Source organism: Rattus norvegicus, chromosome 2 (genome assembly GCF_036323735.1).
Source record: "Rattus norvegicus strain BN/NHsdMcwi chromosome 2, GRCr8, whole genome shotgun sequence".
Lineage (NCBI taxonomy): Eukaryota > Metazoa > Chordata > Mammalia > Rodentia > Muridae > Rattus > Rattus norvegicus.
Genome location: NC_086020.1, coordinates 155,131,560 through 155,154,231, shown reverse-complemented (window position 1 = coordinate 155,154,231; position 22,672 = coordinate 155,131,560). Strand labels below are relative to the sequence as shown.

At 45.7% G+C, this 22,672-nt stretch overlaps 1 protein-coding gene across 7 annotated transcripts in view; it reads right to left on the bottom strand.

Moving 5' to 3' along the window:
• Schip1 (schwannomin interacting protein 1) overlaps positions 1 to 22,672 on the bottom strand; it is a 761,344-nt gene that overhangs the window by 44,329 nt on the left and 694,343 nt on the right. Inside the window, exon 1 of one of the 7 annotated variants that reach the window (XM_008761083.4) lies at positions 16,811 to 21,821. The exons of 5 other annotated variants lie outside the window; for them this stretch is intronic. In XM_008761083.4, coding sequence (XP_008759305.1) covers positions 16,811 to 16,840 — 30 coding nt within the window. In that variant the 5' untranslated portion in view covers positions 16,841 to 21,821. Of the gene's footprint in view, positions 1 to 5,497; positions 12,221 to 16,810; positions 21,822 to 22,672 lie in introns of those variants that run through there. One more of the 7 variants, XM_008761082.4, reaches the window with a different exon arrangement.

Genomic DNA, 22,672 nt, shown 5'->3' with positions numbered 1-22,672 from the left:
TTTATAGGATGAAGTGTTTGTACTAGTGTAGTCACGACCGTGGTTTTGAGCAGTGCTGTTGACTGCTTCTCATGCCATGAGGCCAACACATGCTGCTGTGAAGGGCTCTGATATCAGAGTATTCCGATGGCTAAGGACTAGAACAAAGACCTAGCAATAGGTCAGTCGTCACTTCGATCAGGAAATTTGGTGATGGGTGAAAAGGCTCAACTGTCAAGCCTGACTGCTAGAAGCCTGTAAGCGAAACCCTAACGAGATGCAGTTGGCTTTCTACCCTCAGATCAGCATGTCCCAAAGCTGTTGGGGGCAGCCTGTGCTCACTTAGAGTTCTCAAACGATTGCGTGCACAAACATCTTCTGTACACTAGACAGTGTTATCTGGCAACTCTATTTTTAACAGGTGTGGATTTAGATGCCTGTAAGTCCCATCATGGTAATCCGGTATCACTGTCAGGAACAGAACACTCCAAAACGCTGCCTAGGTATGATATGGCCCTCATCAATTGGCAGGAAAATGATGTCTTCAACCCACTAGCTGTATGGATTAGGATCTGGGAGAGTTGGAGACAGACAGACAATCTGACATGAGGGTAGGACAGGAGCTGGGCCTGAGGATACAGGTAGACACTGACACTACTTCAGGTTACAGAAACTTTATGAGCCTTGGCTTGTTTTGTATTTTAAGGAGAGATATCTGTTTTTCACGTTTAAACAAGCAAGCATAGAAAGTGCTCGCCATGCTGTCTGACACAGAGAGAACACGATAGCTGATAGTTTATTAATGGTAGCTGTTGTTGATATTAAATGGAAGAGCGGGCAAGATGGGGACTACTGAAAAGGAGGAAAATTAAAATGCTAGAAACATGTGGAGCAGGTAAAGCCATAAAGACAGAAAGTGGTTGCCAAAAGCTAACTGAACAGGGATACAGAGTGATTGCTAATGGTCCCAGGTTCGTTTGGGGGTGGGAGAGGTCGAGATACAGTGTTCTCAAACTAGACAGTAGTTCGCACCAGCGTGTGAACATACTACACATTTTAAAAAGTGGCTTGCTGCTGTTGCTGCTTTGACAATGTCTCACTCTGTAGCCTTGGCTGGCCTGAAACTTCCTCTGTAGGATCTGGATTGGAACTCAGAGGTCCACCTGCCTTTGCCTCCCAAGTGCTGGCATTAAAGGCATGGACCATCATTCCTGGCCCCAGAGGAATTCGGATGTGTGAGAATTATATTTCAGCTTCCATAAAATACCATGCTGATCCTCCCCAAAGAAAGAGCTAGTAACATAATTCCTAAGAGGAGGAAGTAGAGGAGAAAGAAGGAGGTCAGGATGAGAAGGGGTGCACACGGTTTGCTGAGCAAGAAGAAACCTTATGTGGTCAGTGTTTCACTGAGCACTCTAGAGACAGCCTATCCCCTGACCATCACGGCTGACGGAGGTGCGGCCATCGGGTGACAGAACGCAAAGCCAAGGGCTCCACACTGAGGACCTTGGATTCCTCACTCTGAAGAAAAGGAGACCCTGGGCCCAAAACTGGAAAGGACTCCCCTGAGGTGGCAGAGGCAGGGGGAACACACATGGGGCCCAGGGCCCAGGCTTGGGTGACTAACTTGGTTCTTCAAGCACGTTCATGCCTCAGGGACGGGGAGACGTGAGGGTTAATGGAGGTCGGCGGCTGCTTTGCCTCGGTAATTGTGCGGGGAGGGCAGAGCTTGTCAGGAATGGCAGCTGGCATCGCCTGCTCCTGTTTATTGCAGTTTATCTCAGGCAGTCATTTCTATTCACCTTTTAAAGAAACATGAGGCGCAGCTGCGGCTTCACGTTAAATATTTTCCCTCCAGCCTTTTATGGTTTTTTTTCCCTCCATGGGGTCCTCCCTAATCTTTCACTGTAATTAGATGGAAGACACTTGGGACAACACCTCTGTGGGACAAAGCTGAGCTTGCCAGGTTCTGGGACTGCACTGCTTCCCTTTCTCTGTGCACAGTGGACAGGACTGGAGCCAGTCTTAGGCTGTGTGCTAAACTCATGAACCCCTTTCTTCTGTCTGCTAATGTTCACTTGGATATCCTCTACCCTGGCCCAGCATCGGGTAAAGACTTTGGAGGTCCATACTGGATGTGGGCATTCTTCCAGGGCAGCACCTATTCATGTAACAAATCGAAGCTCCTAGAGGGAAGACTCAGCCTCCCGTCCATGACCTTGATGCAGTGTCTAAGTGATCAACAGGCTGCTGGGGATGGTGGAGGACGTGGATGTTGGAGGGATGGAGGGGAATGGATGCATGAGGATGGTGGACATACTTTGAAGGCTCCTTGTCTCCTGACACACGCTCTGTGGTGGTGGTTCTTCCTCCTCCTCTTCCTCCTCCTCCTCCTCTCCCTCTTCTTGTTCTTCTTCTTCCTCCTCCTTCCTTCTCCTCTTCTTGTTCTTCTTGTTCTTCTTCTTTCTTCTCCTTCTTCCTCCTCCTCCTCTTCTCCTCCTCCTATTCCTCCTTCTCTTCCTCCTCTCCTCCTCCCTTTCTCCTTATCCCTCCTCTTCCGCCTTCCCTTCCCTCTCCTCCTCCTCTTCTCCTCCTCCTATTCCTCCTTCTCTTCCTCCTCTCCTCCTCCCTTTCTCCTTATCCCTCCTCTTCCGCCTTCCCTTTCCTCTCCTCCTCCTCCTCTCCTCTTCCTCCTCCTCTCCTCCTCCTCTTCTTCGTCCTCCTCCTCCTCCTCCTCCTCCTCCTCCTCCTCCTCCTCCTCCTCCTCCTCCTTCTTCTCCTCCTCCTTCTTCTAAAGACTTACTTTTTTGTGAGTACGAGTGTTCACTGCACATATGTATGTGTGCTATGTAAGCCTGGGTTCTGAGAAGACCAGAAGAGACTGTCAGATCCCCTAGAAGGGGATTTACAGGTAGTTGTAAGCTGCCATGTGGGTGTCAGGAGCCAAACCTGGGTCGTGAGCAGGAGCAGCCTGTGTCGTCTCTCAGGCCTCTTTAGTTCTTCTGCAGAGACTCAGAAGTGACCACAGTGGAGCAGGGGAGTGGTGGGCTAAGCACAGATCCCTCATTCACGGACAAGATCTCCATGTTCCCTCCTAAGTACTGTGATCTGCTCTCTCTTTAGCTTGGTTTTACTCTTGTTATTAAATAAGCCGGGTTCTTAATGAAACATCTTTCCTACAGGCAGGCTTTCCCCAAGGAAGAGGGACAGCTGCATAATCTTTTCCTTCCTCTGCCTCGGTGAATCTAATTTTAGTCATCGGAAAGTGACCTTTCCCCCTGAAGGCTGTTTGTCTGACTTTAAAACAGCCCTGTAAAACAATCCCTATACGCATGTGGTATTTATTAATGTGACCCATTCAGGGAATTGTGCAGCACCTGGGCAGCAAACACTGATTTTCCAACTGGTTTTGATGCTGGACCTTAATGAAGGGAGAGTTCACAGAAAGGAAGGTGTCATTTGGAATTTTATTTTCATTTATAAGCATTTTATTCTCTTAGCGATTTGTGCGTTTGTTTTAGACATTTATATTTATAATGGTAAATCTTTTGCAATCAAATAAATGTATACTTGAGGCACAGGCCCATTCCATTTAACTAATAGATGCAGGATCAAAATGCCTGTAGAGTGCATTCTATGGCATGTCATGTACTGTTTTCCTTAGTTAACCAAAGACCAAAAACATTAAGGGGAAAAGAACTTTGAAAGGGGAATTTGGACTTTTACACTGAGAACTGTTTTTCTCATCTTTATACTCTGAAAAAAAAAAAGCCTATGTTGATCAACTTCACTAGAAGCTCATAAGAAAATTACAATTTTTTCCCCTCTAAGTATAATGAAGCCTTCACAATGACCAAGTAGAAGCAACACTGCACAAACAGCAAAGCACTTGCCCCGAGAAGGGTGACTAAGAAGCTGATGTGACAAGGAGCCAACTCTTACTTTTCGGGTCCCAAACACTGCATACCTGTAGCACCCCACATGTCTAGAGGCTTCACCTAGTAGGTTGCCTGTTTGTTCTGTACTAACCTGTCAGTATTATTTCTCCTGAAACTGCACATGGCCTTCTACTGCCTGTGTGTCATGGTGGTCTACAGTATGTTTTGTTGAAGGTGGTGTCTCTAAGCTCCTGGAGCCCTGGGTATCTGTAGCTTTGGCCAGCCCTGTCTCAGGTTGCCGGCTGTAGCACGGCTCACTTATTCCAGGCATCTGGTTCCCTCCTTGTTTCTAGGTAGAACAAGCACAGTGGCCATGATTTTATTGTTAGCGAATTAGTAACGCTATGCCTTTCATTTTTTCCTTACTATGAACTGATCTGGACTTTTTTTTTTTAATCTGAAAAAAAAAAGTTGACAAAGAAAACTGTGACCAGTTCTCTGGCACTGAAGACAGGACACAGGAGAATGGCACCCTTGCTCGGCAGGGTTGGGTAAGTGATCTGACTGACGGTGGAGTGTCCCAAGTGTCTTTTGTGTACCAGCTTCCGCTCAGCGGGGGAAGGGCGGACAGCTGGGGTTTCAGGACACAAAGTCACCACACTGAGCTCTTAGTCCCTGGTTGGAGAACACAAGGAATGAAAAACACATAGGGTGACATGGCCCAGCCACTGAGACTCCCACACGTTTAAAGTTCTACCCCCTGGATAAAGAATACAAATTATTATGAAATAATAAGATATACAGTAAATACTTTAGAGAGCCTCCAGATTCACATGCAGAGTTTAAGGCCCAGATGTCATGGCCGGCTATATCTGAGGAATGAACAGGCTAGAAACTTCTTCCTATATCTCACTCTGTCAAAACCACTAATGCCATCTTTGAGTGAATGGAGGATCCAATTCTTCATGCTGTCCAGCTAAGCCCTGCACTTGACTTTGTCAATAACAGAGAATGGAGGGCTGTGTGTGTTTAGGCTGCTGTGGGCAGACAAGCATGTACTTGTAGCTTGATTTCATGACCTCGCCCATATAACTAAAGCTATTTTTACTTGGGCCTGTTATTACCAGACAATGACCACATAAAACATTCCAAAAATATATTTAACTGACTTTCAAAAGAAAAGGCGAACACAATGAACAGATATTGTATCAATTTTTTAAGATCCCAAACTTCTCTGTAAAACATTTTTATTTTTTTCCCTTTTAAAAACAAACTTACATCCGTTAGCCCTACTGAGTAATTGTTTCTACTGAACTGCTAAGATATGTCAATTATTTTTCTTAAAATCCCTTTGCATAAAATGCTGCTTTGCAAGGAAGCACATAATAGAAATTCTCTCAACTTTAGAACACTGACATGTACGGTTTAGCTGTTGTTGTATTAACAAGCTGAGAAGAACCGGGGGCCTGAACTGGGGTCTCCAAGCTTACTGTGGTTAATTCTGTGCGTTTAGTTTTTCTTCAGTGTATAACGGCAATGACCACTGTGTGTGGAATTTGGCAAACTTCCTCAAGGGCAACCTTCCTCCCTTTTAGAAAAATGGTCCAATTGTTTATAAACAAAAGCGCTCCCCCCCTTACCTTTTTATAATTCCCCTCCAAATCCAATGGAGATTCTCGACTGATGATGTCATCGTCCATTCCATCACGGTCCAAATTCATCCTTTAACTCTTTAGAATTTCACTTAAGAAATAATCTCCCATGAATCCTGACAGGATGAAGTGCCAACTGCCCAGTACCTTGGTGACCACTCATGCTGGCATGAAGAGCCTGTGCTTGGCTGTGGTGTCCTTGCCCCTTTCTGCCTCAGACACTGCCCCGCCCGGCCTGCCTGGCTTCTTTCTCCCGGGCACCGGGCAGCTGCCTGCTGTAAGGTGCACTCCGTTCCTGACGACTGGCTTGTTGAGAGTCCGGCCTGCCTACCATCTGCTGTCACCTTCCCTGAATGATCTGGCCCAGACTCCTCTACAGCACCTTTCCTGCTCCCAACAAGGGAAAGGAGGGACAGGAGGCTTCAGCCAGCTGACCTGACCCCAGTTCAGGGCCCAGCGTGAACTGGAGTTTGGTGAGGCACTCTGAAGCCAGTAGACTGCGGGATAAAAATAGACACAAAAACTTGCAGCCCGAGAGATCTCACTGTGAGCTGAGTCGGGCGCCCCACATGGAACAAAAACTATCATTTAAGGTGACCTGTAAGACAGATGTTTCCCATTTTTTCCCCCATGACCAACGGGGACTGACCACTACATTTCTTTTTTTCCAAATCGTTTATGAGATGTAGAAGTTTCATCGTCTGGAATGAGCACTAAGCCCAGGACTGAGACTGATTCCAACCCACAGAAACCCCTCTCTGCCCCAGGAGCACGGCTTTGTCCTTTTAACATGGGCAAGAGAAAGAGATCCATCAACTTTCTTTTAAGATTCAGCCAGTGGCGGGCTTTTCTACAGAAGCACGCTTTCTTTTTTCTCGCTCTCTTTAAGCTTTCCCCATGGCTTCTGGGTTTGTTTTTGGGTTTTACAGGAAGCCAGGGAAAGGTCCACAGCTGGAGGATGTTTGGCTCAAAGAAGCAGACAAACAGAAGTTCACAGGCACACTCAAGCATACTCATGCGCATCAAATTAATACTCCCATAAACAAACTAACAAAAATGCTATGACTTTTCAGTAATGGTTTGCAGAGGAAACCAGCCACAGAAGAACTCAAAGGCCAAGCTTCCACTTAGCAACAGGCCTTACCTTCTGAAATGCTCACACGGAAAATTGCAAAGGCACTAGTCAATCAATTCTCCAGTACACATTCCTGAGCAACCGCAACATTGTTACGAACAGGTCTGAAGGAAAATGCCATCCAATAGAACCTTGTCCCGCATCTCAACCTCTGCTCGCAGGCTCAACTTTAGCGGTTTACCTCTGTAAATATTTTTAAATTCAATTTGTGTTAGACTTGTGATATAAACACAGCTCAATGGGCTTTATGGTAGGCCTGCTTCTATCAGGCAAATATTTTCTTCTCACAGCCCAGATCCAAATCTAAATCCTTTTATTCCATTCCCTCACCACCCCCCCAGCCAGTCCTCTCCGCTCCCAAGGGGATGAATAGCCCTTTTGTAAGGTATCACACTGACAAGTTTCATCTTGTGGGATACATTTGCAAGGCTCTGTCTTACTCTGGTCCAGACCCCTGGACTCTCATTCCAGATGGCAGTGTCCTGGAGTGTTTGTCTGGATGGTGTGGCAATGGGGCCTACTGAGTGCTGGCTAGGGCTGTGACAGCAGTGCAAAGCAGTCAGTTAAAACGATGCTCCTGCCTTGAATGGTCCTCTGTATCCTAACCAAACAGAAGGGATGGACGAAAGCACAAATCTTACACGATATGCAACCATGTAAAACATGTGTGCTTTACTGAGGCCAGGCACCTTACGTGTGTTTCCTTTCCTTGTGTTTCCTCTCCCAATAACCCTATGGCATATGTACCATTGCCAGCTGCATTTTAGAGCCGAGGTGGGAGGGGCACCTAGGGATGTTAAGTAAGGGTCTACCTACCTAAACTGCCAGTCAGGCAGGAATTTGAATCTAGGTCCTCTGCCTTGGTGGCCACACTGTAAATGGGCGTGCTAGAGCCTCATACTGGCTGACCCCCAGAGCAATACACGGCCATGATAAAGGTGGTGCCTTTTTCTTTTTTTAATTAGGATGTGTTGAAGAGAAATCCAGCAGCACTCCCCAGTCATATGCTGGGTGTAAATCATACAGCTGGCACACCCGGAACGCACTGCCGCAACCCTCCTGCTGCTGGCGCCTTAGGAACTGGAAGGAAAGCTGCCCAGCACACGGTCTGGCGAATTTTCTCCTCTGCTTTACCGTGGAGTTCTCAGGAACCAAGTAGCTTCTTTCTGACAGACATTACTGCTTTAGGCATTTTTCCCCCTCGGGGAACAGGATTTGTGTTTAGTCATTTTACTCGGCCCACAGCATCTGAAAAGTTGCTTTGCCTATGGTGAGCCCTCACTGAGGAGTTTCTGCATATCGAACAGTAAGGAGTACCTGTGTGGCTGGAAACCTTCCTCCAGATGCTCCGTCCACAGTGACAAGCAACAAGAGCTAACATTACTGACTTTCAACCCACACTGTTTGTGGGGCTCCCATGAGGCTGGCTAGCCACAGGAGGGAGGAAGGCTACCTGCCTGTAGGACAGTTTCACTGAGCTGTTAGGATAGCTTCCTCAGAAGAACTATACACAGCCTACAGGGTGGAGCCTAGAGAACTGGCTTCCTCAGAGGAGAGGCAGTTACTACTGCAGCTGATTCACGTCTCCCTCCTTGTTTGTTCTACAGCACAGTCAATTTTAGTCACTCATTTGGGTCTCTACCGTAAGTCACTAAGCAACCTACAACTGATAACGAGCAGGAGTAAAAATTTAGAAATCGTAAGGCATCAAGACACGTAAAATTCTGACAAAACCTATTTACCTTCATTATAACTGGGTTGCCTTCAGTACAGAGTTAGAATTAGGAAAACTACACTTTTATCATTAATTACACACACAAGTTTTACAAACAATAGTGCATTTATATTATTGTATAATATATATTCGTTTATATAATATATACAATCAATATTATATACATAATACAAATGTATTATTAACCATGCACTGATTATGTGTTTGTACATACAAATGTATAAATATGTGCATCAACAATATCATCTTTTAGAAACAGAACACTGAGTCCAACTGATTTCACTACCGTACAAAAACTATGAGGATGGGCAGTAGGAAAGCACAGAAGGAACTCACTCCTTTTTCATCCCAAGTAAGTATCGGGTTCCCACAGGTAACTCAGAGCTGCCTCCCAGAGCAGGGCTGTGAGAGCTGGAGTCTGCTGAAGGAGCGCAGTAGTGACTCCCAGAGTGTGCTCTCCGCACACATGGGGTCACTGCTCGAACCCTCTCCAGGTGGTCTGATCGTCAGTGTCTGATCATGAGTGACAAAGTGACCTTTCACGCTCTCTAGAGTTTGGTACTCATGGAGCAGAGCATCCATAAAGCCTAGGGCCTGTAGAAACACATCTCAGGGCCAACTGGAGGCCTACCAAGTCAGAAGCTGTACTTCTGAGGATCCCTGCAACGTCCAAATGTACCTCATGTTTCTGAAGCACTTCTGGGAGAGCGCAGGGAAACAAATCATTATTAGTCGTCTTCCTTCTGTTTCATACTGCATTTCTGGATGACCCTGATTTTTGTTGCTTGAGATCAGCAGTGTAATGAATTTCACTTCCAAGCGGTCCTAATGAACACAAGACTGGATAAAACAAACCCAGCCTCTGCCCTGGCACACAGGAGCTGAATATAGGGTGGGAGGCTTTGTAGCAGCTATGTAAGCTAAGGCCACATCATTATGTCTGTCCTTCCTGCAGAGAATGGCCTAAAAGGAACTATGCAGGAAGAAGACAGGCTTAGATACTAATATGCTCTCTCTCTCTCTCTCTCTCTCTCTCTCTCTCTCTCTCTCTCTCTCTCAAATGTGCTTATAGCCTCTGAGGCTGAGGCTGAAAGCACCACTCCCTACCCTGAAATCCAAGGACGCCAAGCCATGCTCTGAGTGGCAAGGCATATTTCTCCTGTGATCTAATGCTTTTACATGATCATTATCAGCCATTGGTGGAAATTATTGACTCTGAGAACCCTGAGCGCATTACTGGGAAATCACTTATGGACTGTCAAAAGCCTCTTCTATTCACAGGTGGGAACTCTAGTTAATCTTCATTAACCCTTCAGCCTTCTGATCTGTCTGTCCCTTTAGCGCCCGTGTCCCTCCTTCAACGTTATAGTCACTTTCAAACAAATTTTCCTTCTACGTAAAGCTTGTCCGCATTTGGTTTGCTTTTCAATTGAGGCATCCGTATGGCTGGGGGGGGGGGGGGAATCCACGAAAATTTGCAGCGCTTTAAGAATTGTAGGTTAGAAACATTAAAATACTGAGATTGGGGGTGGGGTAGGGAAGAGGAGTCAAGACTAGAAGCTGATGTCAAATGCTTTTCCATACCCAAGGGTGGAAGACCATGCTTGTAAGTCTTCCTGCCAGGCTGAAACCCTGGGTCCCAGAAACTCCTCCACACTCATTCTGACAGCCCCTGACCCAGCTTCCAGGTAGGACGACTAATGCTCCCATTATGTTTGTCTCTGTGTGCCACTCCATAATGGCTCTCTGATTGCCACTAGGCTTCTGTGATGGCTGCTTTCTTTTGAACTCAAGCAATTTTGTCAAATTACTTTCTATTTCAGGAGGCTGAGTAGGTTTCTGATGCTTCAATACAGTGTAGATCAAAGTTTGAAATTCTCCCCTAGTATACAGAATATAAATATATAATGAAAATTGGCCCGGTTAGTATACAGCCCTATTAATGTTCCTTGTGTTTGTGAAACGGTGATTGGTCAGCCAAGAGTCTATATTTATATGTACATGCATATACACATATATACGTGAGGCGGGATTCCTACTCTCCAAAGGCTTCAGTGTGATGATGTATACCACAAAGGTGTCCCGCTTCTTTCCTTCCTACCCCCATTACCACCACCAGTCCCGTCTAACATCTGCGAATTGAAATAGCCTTTAAATATTTACTTCTTTAAATCACCAAGTCTGGCTCATGGAGATTGAGTCCCCTACAAGAATGGCCTGCATTACATGTCTGTTAGATGACCTTCACACTGAACCCTAAAGGATCATCTTTCCCATAATCAGCCCTTGTCACTTGTGAGAAAGCATAGAATTAGATTTTCAGACATCTCAGCTAAAGACAAACCATACAGACATTTATACCCAGAATTACTTTCTGAGTTGTTACCGTTACAGACAGAACACAGCTATTCTCTAACCAGGCAAAAGTATTAAGCTAGAATACTCTCAGGGCTATCTACCGTGAAATCAAAACTTCACAGTGAGAGCAAAACCTATAGACTGAGAGAGGCAACTGAACTTATACTTAAAAGCCTGTGTCAAAACAGTGCACCAAAATGCCTTGAATCTCCCTTTTCCTCCCGAAGTGATGTGGGTTTTCCCCCCATGCAGATGAACCCCCGGAACTCTTGGGCGAACTCCAGTTTGACACCTTGTTCTCTCATTCTCAGGAAGGGAGAAAGAAAGGAGTTGCTGTCAACAGGGACAGATGGACTCCTCTGCTTCCATTCACCATTCCATGAGCCACCTGAATCTGGCCTTGTTAGGCTGTTTACTGCTTTCTCTGCTGAGAATCTGAGGGTATCTTGATGGACTACTTAAACTGATACACTCCCTAGTCTGATCGTTCGAGACCAAGATAGGGTATCTTTTGTTTTGTGAGCTGGGCATGGCACTTCTACAGCATTTGCTCCAGAAAACTTAGTGTTCTGTGAAGCACTGTCCTGTAACGGAATAGGGTAAAACGTGTGAGGTAGCCAAAATGCTCAATGGGTAAAAAGCATTTGCTGCCGGGCCTGAGTTTGACACCTGAAAACCACAAGGTGATAGAGAGAACGAGCTCCCACAAATTGTGCTCCATGTCCCCCAGTCTGTCTTGCAAAACAAACAAAACAACCAAAACCAAATTTCGGAAGAGGTAATGTTATTAACAAAAGCATCAGGTGGACTTGGTGGTACAAGCCTGTAACCTCAGCCACTTAGGAGGGTAAGTCACCAGGATCGCTGGGCTGTCCTGCTTAAGGCAGGCGATGATGCTACAGCTCAATGATAGATTTTTTTCCTGATATTCAAGAGGCCCTGGGTTTGGTCCTAAGCAGAGGTGCAGAGAGGGAGAGGGACTGAGGCAAAGACGGGGAAGCAGGTAGAGGATAATAGAAAGAGAGAGAGAGAAAGGAGAAGAAGAGAAAAGAAGAGAGGGGGTTTGGAAGGCAGCTTGTGGAGAGTACTAGCCTCAACTAAGTATGGAAGTACCTGGAGCTAGACCATGATGGCTGACTTAGTGGACTCTCTGAGGTAAGCTGGGAGAGTTAACGAGGGCTGAGGAAGGACTGAATGCAGGCAATGGCATGAGTTATGAAGGAGAATATAAAGCTAATTGTTTTTCTAGTTCTGTTTATCATGGTTCTGCTTGTTTGGATGGTGGATGGGTGCATACTATTTAACATTAAATGAGTAAAACAGCATAAAGGTTCCAAGGAGCTTCTGTTTTGAATGCCAATTCTATCTGTATAGAAGATGTTCAGCTAGTGACGAACTTAGCTCTGCTTAATTTTGGTGTGTGATAGTTTCATTTATTGCATACATTTTTTTTCAAATAATAAAACTTACAAGGAAAAGAAAAAAAAAGTGCAAACAGGCCCGACGATATAGCGTGAGCGTCAGGATGGCAAAATCTTGGGGTGAAATCAGCAGGCGTGGAGGTATTTCCCAGGCTGGACTGGGATGTGTGTGCATCTTCAGCCACGGACTGTGTGTTGCCCTGTGTCTCTGTTCTGGCATACAGGGTGTTTAAAGCATTGGTAAGGTCAGCATTGGTAAAGCATGGAGGGTCAGGAGCCTAGTAGCTGGTCCCTACAGTACTGGGGTCCGCTTTGTTGACTCCCTGCTGCAAGGCAGAGATCTGGGTTGCTCTCTGGTTCTCAGGGCTCAGAACACACCAAGTGCAGGAAATCGAGTTTGGTCCAACAAACATTTAATAAGCATACAATCTATGTGTAAGGTGGGGGCCTTCTAAAAAATGGAACAAGGATCTTGTCTTAGGGGTTCTTTCTCCAATGGGAGACTGCAGACCCATACACAGCCTTGGGCCTGGTAAAGCACTAAGGAAGTGAAAAGAGGGCTGGGGAGACATTTGAGGGCGGGGAGGAAGTTTTTCTGCAGGAGGTGGTGGCATTTGTGCCTCAAAAGTAGCTGGCAAAAGGTGTGGGCAGGTGGTGTGTGGGTGGAAGGCATCCCAGCTGGAGACAGCACAGCAGGGACAAAGTGTGGGGGCAGCGTGCAATCTGGAGGGAGGGAGGAGGGAGAGAGGGAAGGAAGAGTACTTAGTCCTGGGTCTGGATCCCTGCCAGGCCTTGAATCCATGCAAAAGGGTCTGGAGTCTATCTGAAGGGACTGCAGAAACACTAAGGGTTCCTGGCTGTGCTTGAAGAAGGGACTCTGAGCTGGGGAGGGAGGTAGATGAGAGGTAGTCACATGCCCTTTTATCTCTTCTCCTCTGTGTGTCTCCATTCCCACAGTAGCTACAGTAGCTAGGAATTCAAGGGTGTAATCTGGATCAGAGCTGGTCATTTAAGCGACAGCAAGAGAGGGATGAAAGCCTGTCATTGTTGTCCCATTCTGTACTTTACCCCGAAAACAAAACTGCAGGAGAAGAGAGAGAAATTGGGAGTTTTTAAGCTCAATGGACCCTGTTGACCTAAACTTGTGCTTACGAGTTAACAATATTTCTAAGCTGTCCATCAGAAACAACTTAGAAGAATTTGGCCTTTTGAAGGCTGCCAGGCCTGAAGCTGTGGGCAAGATTCTTTGCTGGAAGAAGAGATTGGCTTCCTCCCAAGACTGGGAAAATGGAGGTCGACAGCTCTTGCTTTTAACAGGGTGAAGACCGTAAGTGACAACACAAAGTCTTAGTGAGCGGGAGGTTCATGTGAACCCTGGGAGAGAGACCAGAAAAGCAGGATGACCTGAAACTATCATGGAAAATTCCCCAGCAGAATTCCTCTGCCCACTCTCTCTTGGCTCAGGTTGCTTGGGGCACAGGATACCCAGACACTTGCTTCAGCAGAGACACATAAGCTCTTGGGCAACACGATCACCAACAGAGTGGGATTGGTTGTACTTCTATCAGCCTGAAACAGTCGAGACGGAAGCGACACATGGCTTGATGAGCTTCCAAAAACACAGAAGAAACAGTTGCAGGGGCAAGGTGGCTCTAAATTAGCAATAGCTGACTTGGTTATGCAGAGGGTGGCCTCCTCCGGCAGAGGACCAGACAACGGTCATGCCATGTCAACAGGCAAAACCCCTTTCAGAGACAGGAAAACTGACATAGGGGAAAGAGGGCAGTCCACATCCCTCTCAGAAAAGCAAGTCCACACAGGGAAGGGGGGAGCATGTGCGATGCCTTTTCCACCTAGTCAGACATGTCTGTCAATGCATGGTACTGGAGGCCTTAGAAAAGAACCCTTCTCACACAGGAATGGAGACCGAACCCAGACCGGCAGTGATGTAAAATTGGCACTGACCGATGGAGGTGCATGCTTAGTATAAAAACAAATTTGGGAACTAGAGTGAAAATGTTGAACCAGAAATAGGAAAACTTGGGACTTGTGGAGTAAGTCCGGAGAAGACGTCTGAAGAGGTGGCACCCCAGAAAAGGCCTGAAGAAAGTGCGAGGTGTAAGGCAGGGCTGCTCCGTGCACTGTGGATTCCAGATGAAGGGCTGGCAATGTTTTAGCCCAAGTGTGTACCCGATTGTAAATGGTAAATGTGACAAGCCTATTGGGATCATGTGCCAGGTGGACCAGAGGGACTGAACAGAGGAAGAAAGGCAAGCAGAGCTGAACCCCAGCAGGGAATGGAGTTGGGGGGGGGGTGGAGCAGTCGGAGACATTGGTGTGAACCCCAGGTCCTATGGATAACTGGGTCCCTCTTCTAAGTGGGATGATATTTGGGGAAGCCATTTAGAAGGACTTGGTTGCCATACGATGACAGCAATGGTAGTGGAGTCATTCAGGAGACTGCAGTGTGAACCCCACTCATTGTTGCTCCATTACAATGTTCTCCAGAAATCCCAGTAGACATCATCGATGGGAGATGATGATCAATCCGCCAGCGAAACCCTGTTAACCCTTTAAGAACGCTCACCTGCTGGGATTGGTGGCAGAGGCCCTCAGCACTGGGGAGGCAGAGGTAGGAGACATTTGTGAGTTCCACGCCTGTCTTGTATACATAGTGAGATTCTGGTTTAAAAATTAACCAAAACAAAGATGCCCACTAACCTAAGCCACATGCCCCAACCACTCTGAGCTGCCACCTTAACAAATAAATAAGCCTTAGACAGAAAAAGGGGGGGACAAGTTTCTGAGGAAAAAAATGTTGGTAGCACCAGTGACTTGGGACCACATCAAGCTAAGGATTTAGAGAAATCACTTTTTCTAAACCCGATCGTATGTGATGACAGATGGGCTCTAAAACCAAGGTTTCTAAGCGGGATTAAGACTTGGCATCGGGGCTAACATTTCTGTTTCTGTCAGCCAGTCCTGAAGGAAAGCATTTCAGAAGAGTCCACACACCTACCCCCGTTGGTGATGCACAATCGATTAACTACCATTTCCGTTACAACCCTAACAAACACAATCTTACTGTGGGAATAAGCAATGGAGACTTCAAAACCATTAAACACACGGTGCCACTGCTAGTACTCAGCTCCTGTCAGGACACATCTGCCTTCCTTTGGAAGGAACATGTGGCTGACTTGGCCCCTCCCTCTCCAGATGAAACTGCTGAGACTGACCAATTATTTACCTTCCAAAAACAATGACTTCGTGTTTGGCCAAATGAAAAAAACATAGGGAGTGATCCTCCAGTAACCTCCCCTTCAACATAAGTTACAGAGCTTCTCTGAAAATCAGAGACGGAAAACTATTTTAATTATGACAGTAATTTAATCTCCTGCAGCCGTATTGAGTCATGCACACACGAGGCTCTCTATGGAAGCCTGATGTTCCCCACCCTATATGTGTGCCTCTTCTCAGCTCTCTGACTCTCGTGGAAAGAATGCCTGTGAGACACAAATCCTGACACCTAAGGATCTGTATGTGGAACTAAATATCCCGTAAAATGAAAATGCTATAAAAACAGGCCCATGATTATAAAAATTCCGATTATTAAGCACAAAAATAGTACACAGACATATTTCATGGGCATGCTTTTACTTAGCTAGCAACAGCTGCCTTCCCTGAGTCTTGTGAAATGCACCACTTTCCGCCTTGCAGACATTCACTCTGTGAAATGTGACCCTCAGAGAAACACCTGCTTGTCTCAGGTAACCTACCTCTCACAAGGAAGAGGCATTGTTAGGTTAGGGAGCTGGTCTCTGAGAAACTCCATCAGGTGAGTAACATCTCAATTCCAACCACCCAGGATGTGAACCAGCCATGCCGCTGCACACAGCAGTTTCTCTGAGACCATTCTTGCTGTTTACAGTGTTGCCTCTATGGTCCAAGTGGTAGGAAGGAGTTACGAAACCCTACGGAAAGGAGCTTTGGAAATTGTCTGAAGTGTTGAATTCCTAACCCCAGATAGCAAATTAGCAGGTTAAAAGACGAACATGTGTTATTGATTTTTTTTCTATGTGAAGTTTTTAATCCACACCCATTCTGCCATTTTTACTTACTAACCATTTAAAAGAGCACACAGGCAAAAACAGGTCCATAAAGATATGCCAGTGCAACTTGAAACGCCAAATGTCTGCTGACTGGGTTTATGAAAAATTCTAAGATCATCAATTAGGACTTTTAATTCAAATAATATTCTCATAGACAGTCTCATAGATCCTAAGTAATTGACCTCTTACGCAATGGGCAGTAATCACATTTTTTCAGTTTTGTATGACCCCCCCCACCCCCGCCTTAAATTCAATTACAGTTCGGAGCAGTTTCTCTCATTTGCACAGACCTACAGTGTGCAGAGCACACATCACCACCATGTATTCCACAAACGCTTTAAAGGCTAAAGAAGCGGCGTTTCTGCCCCATTACTCCTCAGAAAGCCTCATTAGAATTCAGATACTGTATGCAATGAAGGCCGGGAGTGGAGCCCAGGATGGCAAAAATCCCCTGAAAATCCAGCAAGAGGCAACCTGCTGCCCTAGAAGAGGAAGGCCTCTCCCATAGGGTAAGGGCCTCAGAACCAGGCTTTCCAACCTTACCTGGTACGAGCAGTTCTCCTGATGTACCATCTCAGAACATCCTAGGACGCAGACCCCAAAGCTGGACTGTTGGGCGAGGCTGCGCAGGGGAAGCGCTGAGCATCCACAGGCGCGGGAGAACGCCCTGGTTAGGCAGGGGCTCCCCGCAGATTAAAATGGATGCTGTTCCGCTGAGCAACCTGCGCAGTGGCACTGCCTGTGCTGGGAAGCGCGCAGCCACAGAGCTTGCTCTGAAGCCTCCGAGCTGCTCTGCTCCTCCGGAACCGGGAGGCAGGCTGCTGAGCCGAGCTGGGACCGGCCTGGGGGAGGGGGCGGGCGCATCACCCGCACAATCAGCCAATTATATTATAGGCACAAAGAAAAGGATCTGTCTGGGGCTGGTGTGACCTTCTGGTGCTTTATGAAGGCAGTTAACTGATGTGGAAACATTCTAGTACTCATTATAGAGAAAAAGGCCAGCGAGGGAGAGAGAGAGAGCGACAGACACAAATCAATGTTGCAGTTGGACATTCCTAACCTGCTACAGCAAGCATCCTTCCTGCCCGCTATTGCTGCTTGGCTGGTGTTTATGAAAGCCAAGCCTTAAAGATCTTTTTGGAACTTTCAGCGTGCTAAAGGGAACAGTCCATTCTGAATACATACATGCAAGGTTTGGATTCATGCTTCATTTTTAAAGTGTCTTGTCAACTTTCTAACTAAAGGAAGGGCTTTCACTAAAATACTTTGTAAAATATTTTGTAATTTAAACAAAAGGATACCTCAATTACTTAACTGCTTTTAGTCAAACAAAAATATGATGGAACATTATTTCTATAAGTTTTGGAGAAACTTATTAAAATGTTAAGGTTGGTATTACTTATTCATTACATAAAAATTAAACTTTTTTTAAAAAGGTAGGGCCTTGCATGTGTAAATTACCTAATCCATGACTTGAATATACAGACATCCTGACGTAACACAGGTGATCTCTGGGACAGACTATCCTCAGAACTTGCATGGGAAGAACTTGGGACCTATAGATCACAATCAAATGAAAGCCAGGTTGGATCACGTATGTTTCTGGGAGAAAATGGGGTCCAATCTCTGAATGGTCTCAAGGGTCACTCTAGGACTCCAGGCTATGTAGGAGGGAGCAAGGAATTCTTCAACGCAATGATGCAAAGTTAAGGGAGAAAAATAATAAAAGTCCTTGTTTCTACTCCGTGATTGCCCCAAACAATTCACACTGTCATTTCTTTTGTGTCTCTTTGTAAGGTGAGTGTGTACACACTCTGGCAAGGGTGTGGCAGTCAGGTTGGTTCTTTCCCTCTACCACGTTGGTCCCAAGGCTCAAACTGACGTCATCAGCCTTGGTGGCAAGCACTTTGATTCACTGAACTATCCATCTCTCTGGCCCTTTTTGACAAAAATGGTCCTCAGAGAAAATCTGACTGGCTTCAAACCATCATAGTTTAAAGAAAAAATTCCCGAGGCTGACATTTTAAGTCACATCCTGCTTTAGTTTTATGGTTTGCCCATGTGCGCATCCATTTCATACCTCATATCAGGAGGATAAAAAGTGGTACGAGAGGCCCAATCCCGTGTTCTCTAAATTTGAGCAGTGGGTTGTAGGAAAATGTACTATGGACATGTGTACTGCAGAACCTCCAGTACAGAGGGAGTCGGCCATGTTGGACAAGGGACATCTGATAATAAGGCAGGAGTCTGGAGGTAGTAACAAGTTTACTCAACCTTAAGATGGAAGGAAGGCTAAAATGCTACCAGAAAGCAAAACAATAAAAACTCAGCCCATCCAAACTCTAGCCTTCCCTGCTGTGCACACAGAGCACATCCGTATGGAGTGCAAGGGAGCAGGCAGCATGGCCGGCATCCCCACTCTCCTAGACAGAGCACCTCACTTCCAAGGCTGTTGGGACTTCACTTGAGCAATAGGCTTGATCTCATGACTCTGGTTCCTGAATCTACAAGCACGCACACACGCACACACGCACGCACGAACGCACGCATGCATGCACACACACATACACACAACTTTCTGGACTCTGTTCTTTTCTAAAAACTGGGGATTCTGGGATATATTACATAAGCTCCTGAAGACACTATATCAAGTGCTTTCTTTTTTCCTTTTCCTTTTCTTTTCTTTTTTGTTTGTTTAAACACAATCCTACTCTTCACAGTTGTTGTTCCAGAGACAGTGGGAGAGACTCAGGGGTGGTTTTTGGAGAGAACAGATTTCTGACACTTGCATCCCAAATGCTGTCCAAATACTCCCCAGAAGGCATAAACAAGACCAAAAGGGACAGATGAAGTAGGCTGGTCTGAGTAACTGTCTACTGGAAAGGACTTCACGCTATGATTTACATTATGATTTGCCAACGCAGGAAAAAGAAAAAAAAAAAGCTTTAAACAAAAACCACGGAGAACATTTAAGCTAACACTCTGGTGAAGGACATTAATATTTGTTATTTTTGTCTAAAAATAATGACAACCTTTTTGTCTTAAGTGAAGTCTATAGAGCACTGATTCTTTTTCTTTAACTTACTTTTTTATCTTTTATCTTCCCATTAAAATCACTGAGTTGAAGGGCAAACGGGATGTCTCGTTGGGTGAACGCTCTCAAGCCTGACCTCAATTTGATTCTTGGAACCCACATAAAGGTAGGAGAGAACAGACTCCACTAAGTTGTCCACTGACCCCCACTCCAACACACACACACACACACACACACACACACACACACACACACACACACACACTTTAAAATATTAAGTCTTAGACTGAGTACCAGATACTGTGCTGTATAGCCATAATTCTAGTACTGAAGAAGCTGGAGTGGGAGGGTTATGTTTGAGGACAGTCTGGCTACACAGTGAAATGTAAAAATAAGGAGAGCCAAACACTTTAAACTTTCCATATTTCATATTTAGATGGGGCCTCCAGAAATGATTTAATCCACTATTGTTGTTTTGCAGTTATATAACTTGAGGCCTAAGGATGCTGTAACACACCCACTAACAACAATAAACAAACAAACAAACAAACAAACCAACAAACAAGAATATCCAGATAAAGAAAACCAAGAGAGCAACATTGTTTTCCAGTTCCTATCAACTGAGTAGTCTCTAGGTCCAACAAGGCTGCTTTTACCTGACAGAAAGACAGTTTATCTTCAGTGGGAAGTATGAGGAGGTGGAGCTGCTGGGAGGTCATGAGGAGGGGGATTTATACCCTCTTAAAAGAGGCTCCAGGCAGTCACCTTACAAGGGGCACAGTGAGACCTGGGCTGCCTATCAATCAGGAAGCAGGCCCTCACCAGACACTGAACCCGCAGTGCCTTGAATGGTTTCTAGAATGATAGAAATTAAGGCACTGACTTTTTAGTTTACAGAAACCTGGACAGACTAAGACAAACAAACGTTCAGTGGGATTCAGCAGACACCAACTCACAGGGACTGGGCCAAAGCAGGCCCAACCCAGAATCAGTGTGGCTTGACTTAAACTCCATCCAAGGTATGTATATAAGGAAGAAAAGTGAACAGCATTTCTCAATCAGCAGACTTGTTTATGCCACTGTAAAACGGCTGTGTTTTTAAATCTCAAGAACAGATTTTCTTTTTCCATCGTGGCCCATAGGAGAAGCACAATACAGAGCTGGGTTTTAATTTTTCTTAGGCTTATTTTTTATTTTATGTGTCTAGGTGTTTTCTCGCACACCTGTCTGTGCACCACACGCATGTGGTGCCCATGAAGGCCAGAGGAGAATTAAGTACCCTGGGACTGGGGTTACAGATGGCTGTGAACTGCCTGTGAATGCTGGGGCTGGACCCTTGGTCCTCCGGAAGAGCAGCCACTGCTCTTCACCTCTGAGCCATCTCCCCAGCCCCAGAGAACTGCTCTGAACTGGTCACATGCACAGGTCATCAGAAGTAAACTTGGGTCAGGGACTGATATGCAGGGAGCACAGGAGACTTTCTCACATGTGCTATAAGAACGGACTGTTTGCCTTATATGGGTATATGCATTTGTCAGCCTTCACTGAGTAAATATTAATATTTCTGCATTTTATTAAATATAGTATTTACCTCAAAGATGTAAAAATAAAAGAGCTACTTGCACGCGCTTTTTTTTTAAGCTCCAGTTAAGTACATTCAGGCTAACGTCTTTACAGTGACACTTACTGATCTATAAGCCCTACGCTGAGATGAGTCAAGTAAATGAAACGGACTGACGGATGAGCGGAGGACTAGGTCACTGGAAAGCTCTGACAGAGCATGTTTAGTAAGACATCAATCGCAGACTCTTACAGGGGTAGATAAACCATCATTTGTAAAAGGCTGGAGACTCACAGGCTCTGACAGGAAACTAATATATAAATTAGAATTTGTGAACAAATTTAAAATGTTCCCAATGAAATGTTAGGGGTCTGGAAGGAAGTAATGGGGGTCAGGCAGGTGAGCAAGGAGGTGAGCATCCTTCACAACAGGGGAAAGCAGCCAGGCACTGTGTAGCTTTGAGGGACGTGGCCTCTTAGGATGATAAAAGCAAAGAAGTCGGGAGGACTACTATGAACATCGGGGTCCATCAGTGCCCAGGGTAAGGAGGACAGTTCTCTCTGTCGTCGCTGGTGTCAAGTCTAGTAACGAACCTTCGAAGATGCTTCACAACCGAGCAAGTCCTTTTTCAACAGCTTCCATGACTCTTACACCTTGTAATTAAGACAGATTCCTCCTGGGTACAATTCAAAGCAGGGTTTCGTAAGATTACCCACAGACAACTGTTTACAATACGGAGTTGAGCCAAATGCCTCCAAGGAGATGTTCTGTGTATGTTCACTAGGAATTGAGAGGAGGAAGAGAGCTCTCAGTGAGGGTGAACATTTCCTTAGAGTTTGGATCTCAGCAGGCACCAATGGGAGATGACTAATCCTGACATTGAAGAGACTGGGGGACAGCCTAGAATATCCAATAAATCTTTACCTCAGACACTAGCAACAAATAAACACACACACACACACACACACACACACACACACACACACACACGGATTCTTTTTCTTTCTGTATGAAAAAAAATGTTTGCCTGGTGGTCTGGTGGTGGTGTTGGCTTTGAAGGTAACGGAAAACACCACCAGAGAAACGATGTTTGGCCGCACCTAGAATTTTCTCCAGAGCCTCCCAAAGGAACACAGCTCAATTAGCACCCTGAGTTTTGTCAAGTGAAAGTCCTGCCAATGTTTTTAAGTCCATAACCGTAACATAACAGATTCACATATCTGTGTTGACTTAAGCCGACCTGTGATGATTTACAATTGCACACATCCAAAACTAATCTTCGAGTGAAAGCCCACAGTTTCAGGGCAAGAAGCCATGGGGATGTGGTTAGCAAGGTGAGAGGAAGGTGAACTACCGTGGAAGGGTAAAGGAGAGAGAGGAGAGCTGTCAGACATGGATCTGCTTCAAATGCTTCCGAAGTAGAGGAGAAACACAGCCAGGGCCGAGTGTCTTGAAAAAGAGGAAGTTATATGCTATCCTTGTGAAACTGTGAGCAGTGCAACGTTAGGGCTGGAGAGCCCTGCCACTGTGGGTAAGAAGTTGAGAGGCTGAGTGAAAAGAGCAGTCTGCAAACACTCTTCTCAACCATTCAGAGTATCAGGGCGGTTCCATGAACATACTACAGAACTCTGGTGTATTTTCTGAGTGGAAGACCAGGGACTGGAGAGGCAGCTCTCTGGTTAAGAGCACTGGCTGCTCTTTTAGAGGATCTAGATTTGACTCCCAGCACCCATGTGTTGGCTAATAATTACCTATAACCCCATTGCCGAGGTATCTGACACTCTGGTCTCCACAGGTACCAGGCACATAC